Source organism: Notechis scutatus, chromosome 3, assembly GCF_049901735.1.
Source record: "Notechis scutatus isolate UNSWTSFEM ecotype Mainland chromosome 3, rNotScu1.2, whole genome shotgun sequence".
Taxonomy (NCBI): domain Eukaryota; kingdom Metazoa; phylum Chordata; class Lepidosauria; order Squamata; family Elapidae; genus Notechis; species Notechis scutatus.
In genome coordinates, this window is record NC_142011.1 from 202,939,094 (window position 1) to 202,951,820 (window position 12,727).

The window sequence follows — 12,727 nt, forward strand, 5'->3', positions numbered from 1 at the left end:
GCTTCAATCTCTTTGTCCCAAAACATTTGCATGGCAGACTTAAAGAGTCTGTTCATTTGATAAGCCTGTAATGAGATCCTCCATCTTCTGAAGGTTTGTGTTGTATCCCTCTTTCTTTCTGAGACTGAATGGTACAATGAGGATCATAAACAGCTGCATAAAATCTACTCCTACTTGCTGACTCCCCATCTTGAGCCACTTTGCACCACCAGCTCTATGAAGGCAGGAAGCCTTAGTGAAGGAGTACAACAAAATTATGAGAAACCCACTTCTTCCTGTGCATGCTGATCTTCCTCATCTATCATGTCTTCCAATATCTTAGGGGCTGCCAAAAAGAAGAGGGAGTCAAGCTATTCTCCAAAGCAGCTGAAGGCAGGACAAGAAGCAATGGGTGGAAACTAACCAAGGAGAGAAGCAACTTAGAACTAAGGAAAAAATTCCTGACAGAACAACTAACTAGTGGAATAACTTGCATCCAGAAGTTGTGAATGCTCCAACACTAGAAGTTTTTTAAAAAGATGTTGGATAACCATTTGTCTGAAGTGGTGTAGGGTTTCCTGCCTAAGCAGGGGGTTGGACTAGAAGACCTCCAAGGTCCCTTCCAACTCTGTTATTCTATTCTATCAATTGGCAGGCTTAAATCCAGGAAGCCCTCTCTGGCTCTCACTCAACAGCTGTCTAACAACTTCGACATCAACCCACAGTGGAAAGCCAAATGGGCTGCTGGACGCCCAGATACAGGCAGTTACATAGTTGACCCTACAAAAAAAGGTGCCAGGTTTTGACCTTCCTCAACAGCATTAGTCAACTCTGAAAGGATCTGTACCCAACATGATGTCTGCTAGGACTCATTGTTTCAGTGGAGTCTTGTCTCTACCCTTCAGTGTGACTGTGGTGCTCCTCGACAAAATATCCATCACATTGTATCCGAATGTCCATCAAAAGCTTACACTGGCTCTGATTTTTTTTCAACTTAAACTTTCTTAAACTCAATAAGCGTCTCCAAACTCTGAAATTGTTTCTTTTGGGAGAAATAGAACCACATTTGGACTGTGTCAACTTCCTAATTTTTTGGCCAGACAGCAGTTACCTATATCAAATTTGTCAGCAAATTATTAGCTACAGTATACAATATAATGATATTTTTTTTTTGGTAGCTCCCTATTTTTGGCAAAATAATTGGATGGACCTAAAGTACAATCCATCTTTTTGGATGGAAAGGAAATGGCATTGGTTGATACAGTCCTAATTTAAAAAAAAGTTTGTTCTAAATATAAAGACTGGAAAGTAACAGTCTACCACAACTGTTTTTCTTTATGATTAAACTCCAATTTTTATTCTTTCCTCCCCAAAATCTGATTAAAAGTCAGCCAGCTCAATCATCAATCTTTCATTTCTACGTTCCCTTCTGGCATTTCTAATTAGCCTGTTGGAAAGAATTATTACGAAAAGTTTCTGTAATATTATTCCATTATGTGAAGATGGAAATGTAAGATGACCCATTAATTTCCCAGCATGGACATCGGTAGGGTAAAGGTAGTAGCTTATCTCTGCTACAGTTTTATAAATCAAAATCCATTTGTTCAAGGTCATGGGGGTAAGATGCAGCCAGATAAAATTGCTGGGAAAATCTTCTGCAAAAAATGTGCTGCAAATCAGGATAACTATATATTGAAACTAAGGAAAAGAAAGAAAAGAATGGAGGGCAGGAGAGAGGAGAGGAAGGGAGGGCAGGCCAGGAGAGAGGAGAGGGGAGAATAGAGGAGGGAGGGGAAGGGTGGGGATGGGAAGATGGAAGGACAGGAGGGAAGGGTAGGTGAGGAGAGTGGAAAATAGAGGAGGGAGGGATGGGGATAGGAGGAGGGCAGGAGAGGAGAGGAGAGAGGAAGGGAGAGCAGGCCAGAAGAGGAGAAGGGAGGGATGGAGAGGGGAGGAGGGAAGGACAGGAGAGAAGGGCAGGTGAGGAGAGGAGAGAGGAAGGGAGAAGAAGAAAGGGGAGAGAGGGGGAGGGATGGGGTAGGGTGGGGGAGGGAGGAGAGGAGAAGAAAGGGGAGAATAGAGGGGCAGAGGAGGAGGGAGGGAGTGTAGGGGAAAGAGAGGGGAAGAGAGAGCAGGGAAGAGAAGGAGAGGGAGGGGAAGGAAGGAAGTGCAGGAAAGGAGAAGAGAGGAGGGCATAAGAGGGGAGGGAAGGGAAGGGCAGAAGTGAAGAGGAGAGGGGAAAGAGGGGAAAGGGGAGAGCAGGGAAGGGTAAGGGAGAGGAGGGAAGATGGAAGGACAGGAGGGAAGGGTAGGTGAGGAGAGTGGAAAATAGAGGAGGGGAGGGATAGGGATAGGAGGAGGGCAGGAGAGGAGATGAGAGAGGAAGGGAGAGCAGGCCAGAAGAGGAGAAGGGAGAATAGAGGAAGGAGGGATGGAGAGGGGAGGAGGGAAGGACAGGAGAGAAGGGCAGGTGAGGAGAGGAGAGAGGAAGGGAGAAGAAGAAAGGGGAGAATAGAGGAGGGGAGGGGAGGGATGGGATGGGGTGGGGGAGGGGAGGAGAGGAGAAGAAAGGGGAGAATAGAGGAAGGCATAGGAGGGGAGGGGAGGAGTGTAGAGGGGAAAGAGAGGGGAAGAGAGAGCAGGGGAAGAGAAGGGAGAGGAGGGGGAAGGAAGGGAAGTGCAGGAAAGGAGAAGAGAGGAGGGCATAAGAGGGAAGGGAAGGGCAGAAGTGAAGAGGAGAGGGGAAAGGGGGGGAAAGAGGGGAGAGCAGGGAAGGGTAAGGGAGAGGAGGGGAGGGGAGGGAAGGTAAGGGCAGGAGAGGAGAGGAGATGCAGTTTGAAAAGGTTCAATAGATTTATTATGGAGAAGAGTTAAAATCCAGGAAATCCATGTAAAGCTTATCCAAACTATCTTTAGAAATCAGAAATTCGGAGCCTTGCTTCTCATAGAACTTCACCTTTTCAGTGCCTGATATTTCAAATATTTATATACCATGTGCCTGGTAAACATATTTGCAAGGTCACTCCCATTAAAAGACTGAAATAGAGATAGCTTCAAAAAGCAATATCAAATCATAATGCAAAGCTAAGAATGACAACTGAAACACTTTAACATGCAACAGATATAGGTGCTTGCAGAATTACAGAATTTGGGAGCTCCACATTTTAAGGACACATCTTCCTTAGTCTGCCCCTCAAACCAGTTTCTGAAAATTTAGTTCCTAAAACTTTAGAAATGTTAGACATTAAATTGGAAATGAAATCACATTTTTAACTAAGTATAATTGCAGAATGCATTAAGAAGAAATTCCATAACCATGAGGTAGAGAGAAATTTTGTTCAAGATACAATACCAACAACATTTACATATACAGCAATGGGGAAACTCACAGTATACATAGAACGTAGAAATTTAAAATTCAAGCTATAATGGCTTACATATAAAACAGAACACACAGCAACATAATACAAAGATATATGCTATGGTTTTTAAGCGTGTTTAAATGTCTATAAACTCTGTAAATCAGTTGAACTATTTAGAAAGGGGAAGTTATAGATTAAATATATATCTCCATTTTTCTAGCAGCTCCTTTTTTCCCTTTCTTTATTATTATTATTATTGTTATTGCTATTGTTATTCATACATTTTAAGAAAATACTTGGTTGATTCCTACAATGCTGACTGGCAGCAACCCGTATCAACCATCAGCGCCAGTCAATGATATTTGTGATACATTTTTAGATGTTCAATTGACTGAGTTTCATGTTTAATGAAAATAATAACAATAACAATAATCTGCTGCAAGAAGATTGCACAAAATGACTACAAACAGCAGCACGACAAAGTAGCAACAATGCTGCATTGGAAGATCTTCAAGAAATATCATTTGCCTGTAAGCAAGAACTGGTGGGACCATAAAATAGCAAAAGTCATAGAAAATGAAAAAAGTTAAATTGCTCTGGGACTTCAGAATTGAGACTGACAGGCACCTGCCACATAACACTCCGGACTTAATAGTTGTCAGTAAGAAAGACAATAAAGTATGGATATTGGACGTGGCAGTGCCTGGAGACAGCAGAATAGAAGAGAAAAAACTGGAGAATGTAACAAAATGCAAACACCTACAAATAGAAAAAGAACAACTATGGCAAAGGCAAGCAAGGGTAATACCAATAGTAATAGATGCCTTGGATGCAGTCCCAAAACAACTGGAACACCACTTGAACATCAAAGGCATTGACAATTTTGCCATCAGTCAATTGCAGAAGGCAGCTTTAGCTGGAACAGCTTCCATCCTGTGGCGATATCTGTAACACCATCAAACATCCAGATTTGCCTATCCCAGGTCCTTGGTAAGGACTCGATAGGTAGACAAAAATGCCAAACCCAGTCTGAACATCTGGCTGACTGTGTGACTATTATTATTATTATTATTATTATTATTATTATTATTATTATTATTATTATTATTAATACAGTGAGTATGAACCACGTACTATTAAGTGTAAAAAAAACTAAACTTTTTTCAGGTTATAAAAATGTATGTGTGTTTTGCATTTTTTATCAATGTCACATTTAGCAATAATTGCACACTTAAACAATTTTATATTTTTTTTCTTTTTACGACCTCTGTCGTCCCTTGATACAGGGTAGGATCAGGGCAACTGAGTGGAACCGAGCATTTATTGGCCCATGCCCGACCTGACACCTACATGGAGTTCACCGCAGATATTTTCTCTTTGTGCCCTGATAGAGAAACATTGCCGCTGCCTAGGATTGAATTCTCAACTTTCCCAGTGGGAGGCGAGTATCTTCACCTCTAGGCCACCACACTGCAAGCAACTTTACATTCATTAACATTTTAGAAATCATGTTCAACATTCATATGTTGTTCTCCTCTTTCAAGGTTTAATTTATCTTAATCATCACCGTGCTAATAGTTTCCTGTTCCTGCTGTATCCTGTTTATTCTCCTGCTGTATAATGCAACAAAACAATCAACTGGAGGGGGACAGGGTTTTTCCCACATTTTCTTTTTCTTATTATTAAATTCCTCACCTCTTTGTTCAGGCAGAACTGCTGACAAACGATGTGGGATCTTAGGTGAAGTTTTCAGACTTGTACGTATCAAATAATACCTAAAAAGTAGGTTTTGGAACAAAGAAGACGGTTAGAAATTAGTAGTTTTTCGTAGTGAGAGTAAATAAAAAGTTCTAATTGGTTACAGCAAAGCTGCCAGGAAATCATGATACTTTATAAAAAAGATTTGGGGTGCTGCTACACCAAAAAATACATCAGGAAAAAAACTAATGGAATTTTATCTACTGGGACAAGAATCCCAGGTTACTCTCAAGTGGAAAAAGGTGGAGGAAGATTGGTGCTAAAAAGAGAGAAAGTGACTTTATTTCCATTTCTTTGTATTTTTTGTGGAAATTTTTGAGCCAAGTGAGAACACAGTTATTTTATTCTTCTTAATAGTTGTACCTTATGATTCTTGATGCTTGACTAATGTATCCTTTCTTTTATGTACACTGAGAGCATTTGCACCAAGACAAATTCCTTGTGTGTCCAGTCACACTTGGCCAATAAAGAATTCTATTCTATTCTATTCTATTCTATTCTATTCTATTCTATTCTATTCTATTCTATTCTATTCTATTCTATTCTATTCTAGTTAACACAATAACAGAGTTGGAAGAGACCTTTTGAGATCTTCTAGTCCAACCTTCTGCTAAGCCCTATACCATTTCAGACAAATCGTCTTTTCTTAAAAGCCTCCAGGGTTGAAGTATTTATTGACCATTTATTTATTACCTCAGAATTTCTGGAAAAGATACCTCATTAGACATGAGAATGAACCCTATATTTGAACTTAAAATAATAGACTTAGAAGGGACTTTAGATGTCTTCTACTCAAACCTCCTGCACAAATAGGAGAACCATTCCTCACAAATGGCTGTCCAATCTCTTCTTAAAAACCTTCAGTGATGGAGCACTGACAACCCCAAGAAACAAGTTATTCTATTGATTAATTGTTGTCGGTATCAGGAAATACGCAGAAAAAACAATTACAACCCACCTGCCTTCAACTGAGGACCTGTATACTGCACGAGTCAAACAGAGGGCTGTGAAAATATCTACAGACCCCTCACATCCCGGACATAAACTGTTTCAACTCCTACCCTCAAAACAACGCTATAGAACACTGCACACCAGAACAACTAGACACGAGGACAGTTTTTCCCTGAAAGCCATCACTCTGCTAAACAAATAATTCCTTCAACACTGTTCAACTATTACAAAATCTGTACTACTATTACTGTTAATCTTCTCATCACTCCTTATCACCCATCCCCTCCTACTTGTGATGGTAGGACCTCACCCCTTTCCTAAGAGGTCTGTAGGGGGCGTGCATAAGCGCACCAACGTGCCTACCGTCCCTGTCCTATTGTTTCTCTTATTCTTTTATTTTTCTTATATGTACCCATTTCATATATTCACAACTATGTATACACTTGTACTTATTATCTTGTAAACAATTGACAAATCAAATAAATAAATAAAAATAAACTTTGTTGCTTGTATCCTTGCAATTTATATTGACTGTATGATTTGATTGTTGATTGTACCCTATGACAATCATTAAGTGTTGTACGTTATGATTCTTGATTCTTAACGAATGTACCTTTTCTTTATGTATACTGAGAGTATTTACACCAAGACAAATCCTTGTGTGTCCAATCACACTTGGCCAATAAAGTATTCTAGGTTGGGTCCCTCTTTAACAAGCCTCCACCAGTGGTGGGATTCAATTTTTTTTACTACTGGTTCTGTGGGTATGACATGGGAAGGATACTGTAAAATCTCCAGTCAGAGGTGGTATTTGTCGGTTCTCCGAACTACTCAAAATTTCCGCTGCTGGTTCTCCAGAACTGGTCAGAACCAACTGAATACCACCTCTGGCCTCCACTCATTACTTCTTGTCCTGTCCTCTGGTACTCTGGAGAATAAGTCAATCTTCTTTTCATTAGACTAGATGTACCTCATTCTTTCCATTGTTTATCTTATAATTTAGCCTCTAATCTACACCCTTTTGTTATCTTTGTTGTTCTTCTCTGCACTCTTTCTACCCAACAAGACAGACAAAGACTTCAGAGAGTAATTAGGCCTGCAGAAAAAAAAATTGCTACCAACCTGCCTTCCATCGAGGACCTTATATGCTGCACGAGTCAAAAAGAGGGCTGTGAAAATATTTACATCCTGGACATAAATTGTTTCAACTCCTACCCTCAAAACAACGCTATAGAGCATGGCACACCAGAACAACTAGACACAACGACAATTTTTTCCCAAACACCATCACTCTGCTAAACAAATAATTCCCCCAACACTGTCCAACTATTTACTAAGTCTACATTACTATTAGTATTACTACTAACCCTCCTATCCTTCCTTTCACCTATCTCCTCCTACTTATAACTGTATGACTGTAACTTTGTTCCTTGTATCTTCAATTTTTTTTAAATAAAGTTTTATTTGGGTTTTCACACACAAAATACAAATAAAACATCTTTTTTGAAAATAGCATGGTCCCGGGTTGAACTTCTTTATACAGACACAAAACTCAATTATTTTTATTGACTGTTTCCTAGTATGATTTGATTGCTTATTGTAACCTATGACTATTATTAAGTGTTGTGATCATGATTCTTGATTCTTGATGAATGTATCTTTTATTTTATGTACACTGAGAATAAATGCACCAAGAGAAATTCCTTGTGTGTCTAATCACATATGGCCAATAAAGAATTCTGTTTTTTCCTATTCTATTCTATTCTATTCTATTCTATTCTATTCTATTCTATTCTATGTAGAATCTCAACATCATATTTTTTTTTGTATTGTGGTGACCAGAATTGTACACAGTATTCAAAAAGTGGCCTCACTACAAGTAGTCCCTGACTTACAACAATTTCTTTGGTGACCATTCAAAGCTACAACAGCACTGAAAACAGTGACTTGTATCTATTTTTCGCACTTATGACCGTTGCAGCATCCCCATGGTCAAGTGATCAAAATTCAGATGCTTAGCAACTGACTCATATTTATGACGATTGCAACATCCCAGGGGTTTACCTTTTGCAACCTTCTGACTAGCAGTGTCAATGGGGAAGCCAGATCCACTTCACAACCATGTTACTAATTTAATAACTGCAGCGATTCATGTAACAACCGTGGCAAGACAAGCTGTAAAATGAGGCAATATTCGCTGAACAAATGTGTCACTCAGCAACAGATATTTTGGACTCAGTTGGGGCTGTCAGTTAGGTAGCTCCAAAGTGATCTGTAGGCTTTCTAAACATTAACAATGCTTCTTCCTGATAATGTTGATTTCTAAGCGTGAAACCTACATCAGTAATAGAAAGCAGAGCAAATGGTTATTTGGAAAACGGACTGGATTTTCTTTGTCCACCCTTCTCTATGCAGATTTAATCCAGAAATCTAATAGCTGGGGAAAAAATAAATTATCTACTCCAATGATTTTCAAACTTTCTCATTTCAGGAGATCAGAGGTTCCTAAATGCCCTGGAGGATCAAAGACACAATCAACATCCCTTTATATATCACTCAGAATCTTCTTCCCTAAGAAGAGATGGCTAGTGAAAATGCAGGCTGAGTTTATGCTGCAAATGCAGAAGATTTTATGGCCAATGCTATGAGTGATGTTATGTTTCAATGTAAAGCTAGAGTAGAACATAGCGTGCACCATCAGGGGAAGATATTTTGGTGCATACCTCAAAGGGGTATCCTGCAGTCCAACATGTGTTGCTAGTTGTTACATTGGATATGCTGACTAATCTCTTCCCAAGTTGTAAATGTAAAAAAAAAAAAAAGATGCATCTGGCAACTGTAATTAGGAGAAAGAATAGAAACAACAAGATTCTCTAGAGAATCAGAGAAACATAACTGCTAAAGTGTGTGTGTCGACGGGGGGGGGGGGGATGACAACAACCAGCTTCAGAGTCCATGAGGCAGCCATTTTAACAGAATATCCATAAGAATAACAGAATAACAGAATTGGAAGGGACTTTGGAGGTCTTCTAGTCCAATCCCCTGCCCAAATGGAAAACCATATACCATTTCAGACTAATGATTGTCCAATCTCTTCTCAAAAATCTCCAGTGTTTGAGCACCCAAGACTTCTGGAGACAAGTCATTCCACTGATTAACTGTTTTAACAGTCGGTTTAACAGTTCTAGGTTGGATCTCTCCTTGATTGGGTTCCATCCATTGCTTCTTGTCCTGCCTTCAAGTGCTTGGAGAATAGTTTCCTGGAAGTCCTTTAGATATTGGAATAGTGCTATCATGTCACCCCTAGTCCTTCTTTTCATTAAACTAGACATATCCAATTCCTGCAACCATTCTTATGTTTTACCTTCCAGTCCCCTAATCATCTTTGTTGCTCTTCTCTGTACTCTTTCTAGAGTCTCAACATCTTTTTTATATTGTGATGACAAAAACTAGATGCAATATTCCAAGTGTGGTCTTACCAAGGCATTATAAAACCAATGTGCCTACCGTCCCTGTCCTATTGTTTCTCTTATTCTTTTATTTTTCTTATATGTACCCATTTCATGTATTCACAACTATGTATACATTTATACTTATTATCTTGTAAACAATTGGCAAATCAAATAAATAAATAAATAAATAAATAAATAAAAATAAAATAAGTATTAAGATTTCATGTGGTATAAGGAAAATTTAAACAAAATGTTTTACCAATGGCACTTAGCCCCGGAAAGACTAGCTAAGATATACCCAAATACCAGCCAAAAATGTTGGAAGTGTCAACAAGTTGGTGGTACCTTTTACCACATGTGGTGGCTATGCCCCAAGACCAGGACCTATTGGACCAAAATCAAAGATTGGATACAAGAAATTACCGGACATCAAATTGAATTCAAGCCAGAACTCTATCTATTGGGGATAATCAAAAATCAATATCTGAAAAAGATAAAATATTACTCATTCTAACAGAGGCCAGAATAGCTTATGCACAAATGTGGAAAGGTCTCAAGGTCCCAACAGAAGAATTAGTCTTACAAAAATAGCAGATTGTGCAGAAATGGATATTTTCACACTAAAAATGAAGGAAAAAGAAGAATCTGATTATTACTCAATTTGGCATAGATGGTACGAATGGTTAGAAAATAGAGATAAGGATTGAAAAAAGAAGATTATATAGGAGAATTCCTAAGAGAGTGATATATAGATATGTAGATATGTACAATGGATAAAGTTAGATATTAATAATAAATATAAGTAAAGATAACAATTATTGGTGATATGTACAAATAGATGATATAAATATAAGATAATATTATATGTCAATGTAAAATGTTGTTGAAAATGTAATTATGTATTGGTGGAAAACAATAAAAACCATTATTTAAAAAAAAGATTTCATGTGGTGTTGATTCTATCCCTCTGTTAATGCACCCTAGGACTGTGTTGGCTTTTTTGGCAGCTGCAGCACATTGCTGGCTAATATTTAAGTAATTGTCCACTAGGACTCAAAGATCCATCTCATAGTTACTACTGTTGAGCCAGGTACCACCTATTCCCATGATGTCAAACCTATGGCATGCGTACCAGAGGTGGCACACAGAGCCCCCTCTGTAGGCACTTGAACCATAGCCCCAGTTCAACTCTGCCACACATAGGTGTGTGAGCCTCTCGCCAGCCAGCTGGGCTTTGGGTCTCTGCCATGCATGCGTGGTGGGTAGGGCACATGCGTGGGGAGGTGCACACGTGCATGGGGGCTAGAGTGTGGGGGACATGTGCATATTGCATTTTGGGGATGCCTGCACGCACACGTGCTTTGAACACTAGGTGCTGAAAAGGTTAGCCATCTCTGATCTATTCTATACTTGTGCATTTGGTTTTTCTTGTCTAAATATAGAACCTTATTTTTTCCACCACTGAATTTCATTTTGTTAAGAGTCTCTCATGATGACAAATGAGCCTATTAGTTCAAAACCTGGCCAACCTTGACAAAAACAAATTCAAAACATTCAAATATTATTTCTCAATATTTTCCATAGGTCAGAAAGATGAACTCATTTTCTCAATAATTTAGAGGAAACCCTTAAAAACAAAAGAGAGAAGGTTTGATGTAGTGATTAAGGCTTGAGGCTAGAAACTGGGAAATGGTGAGTTCTAGTCCTGCCTTAGGCAGAAAGGCAGCTTGTGACCTTGGTCCAGTCCCAATCTCAGCCTTAGGAAGAAGAAAGCAAGGGGAAATTACTTCTGAAATCTTGCCAAGAAAATTGCAGATATCTGTCAAGGCTATTACTGGGTGTCTATATTGACTCAAAGGTACAAAACAAAATAAAACATAAAATGAAGCAAACTAAGGCTGGAAGGAACTGTGGTAGCTGTTTAATGAGGTTCATTAAAGACCAGTGATTATTGTCACCAGAATAAGTAAATCCAATGCTTGAGAAAATCAATTATATAGAGAGTCTAAATTTAACAATGAACTACATGTGAAATCATACACTGAAATGCATCATGTTGGCTGTATTCTTATAATGTGAACTTTGGATGGATGGGTGGACAGATGGATGGATTTATGAATTTATATGTAGGCATCACCCAACTTCAAAATAACTCTAGACAGCTCACCATATCAAAATATAACAACTTGAAAATAGAATGCAAACAAACAGAATATAACCAACCAACCCAACATGTACAAAAACATACACAAATATATACCATCGTTCAGGAGAAGGGAGGCTCAACCTATTCTCCAAAGCACCTGGGAGCAGGACAAGAAGCAATGGATGGAAATTAATCAAGGAGAGAAGCAACTTAGAACTAAGGAGAAATTTCCTGACAGTTAGAACAATTAAATCAGTGGAACAACTTGCCTCCCCAGGTTGTGAATGTTCCAACACTGCAAGTTTTAAAGAAGAGATTGGATAATCATTTGTCTGAAATGGTATAGGGCTTCCAACCTCAGCAGGGAGTTGGACTAGAAGACCTCCAAGGTCCCTTCCAACTCTGTTCTATTCTATTCTATTCTATTCTATTCTATTCTATTCTATTCTATTCTATTCTACTCTACTCTACTCTACTCTACTCTACTCTACTCTACTCTACTCTACTCTACTCTACTCTACTCTACTCTACTCCATTCCATTCCATTCCATTCCATTCTGTTAGGCATGTTTCCTAATATACACATCAAGTAGTCTTGGTAGAGCTGGTAGGATTTAAGTCAAAACTGGTTTCTCCCCATCCAGTCCCACATAGTCTCCAGATACTGGGATAAGTCTTGGATATATATCTTCTTCTTCTTCTTTTTCTTCAGCGTTTGTCTCGCGCTCTGGCGAGGTCCGCTAATGTCCTTGAGTACTGCTTCCACGCCTCTCTGTCTGCCACGTATGTCGGGTCTGCCTTCGCGATCTCTAGATCGGCCTTTATCGTGTCCATCCAGCGTTGCTTAGGTCTACCACGCGGTCTCGCTCCTCCGACAATCACCTTCATCGCAGATTTGATGATGGATTCTTCCTTGGCGCGACTCACATGGCCGAACCATCGTAGCCGGGACTGCCTCATGACCGTGGGGATGGGCACGACGTTGAACCGTCTGCGCACTTCTTCATTCCTGATGCGATCGAGTAGGGTGAGGCCTACCGACCATCGGAGCATTCGCATCTCCATTGTCTGGAGTCTGC

The 12,727-nt window shown here is 39.4% G+C and overlaps 1 protein-coding gene across 1 annotated transcript in view; it reads right to left on the reverse strand.

Moving 5' to 3' along the window:
- The window catches only part of FAM135B (family with sequence similarity 135 member B), a 163,465-nt gene that overhangs the window by 68,332 nt on the left and 82,406 nt on the right, over window positions 1–12,727 (reverse strand). Inside the window, exon 3 of the mRNA XM_087962221.1 lies at window positions 5,037–5,116. Coding sequence (XP_087818347.1) covers window positions 5,037–5,116 — 80 coding nt within the window. The remainder of the gene's footprint in view (window positions 1–5,036; window positions 5,117–12,727) is intronic.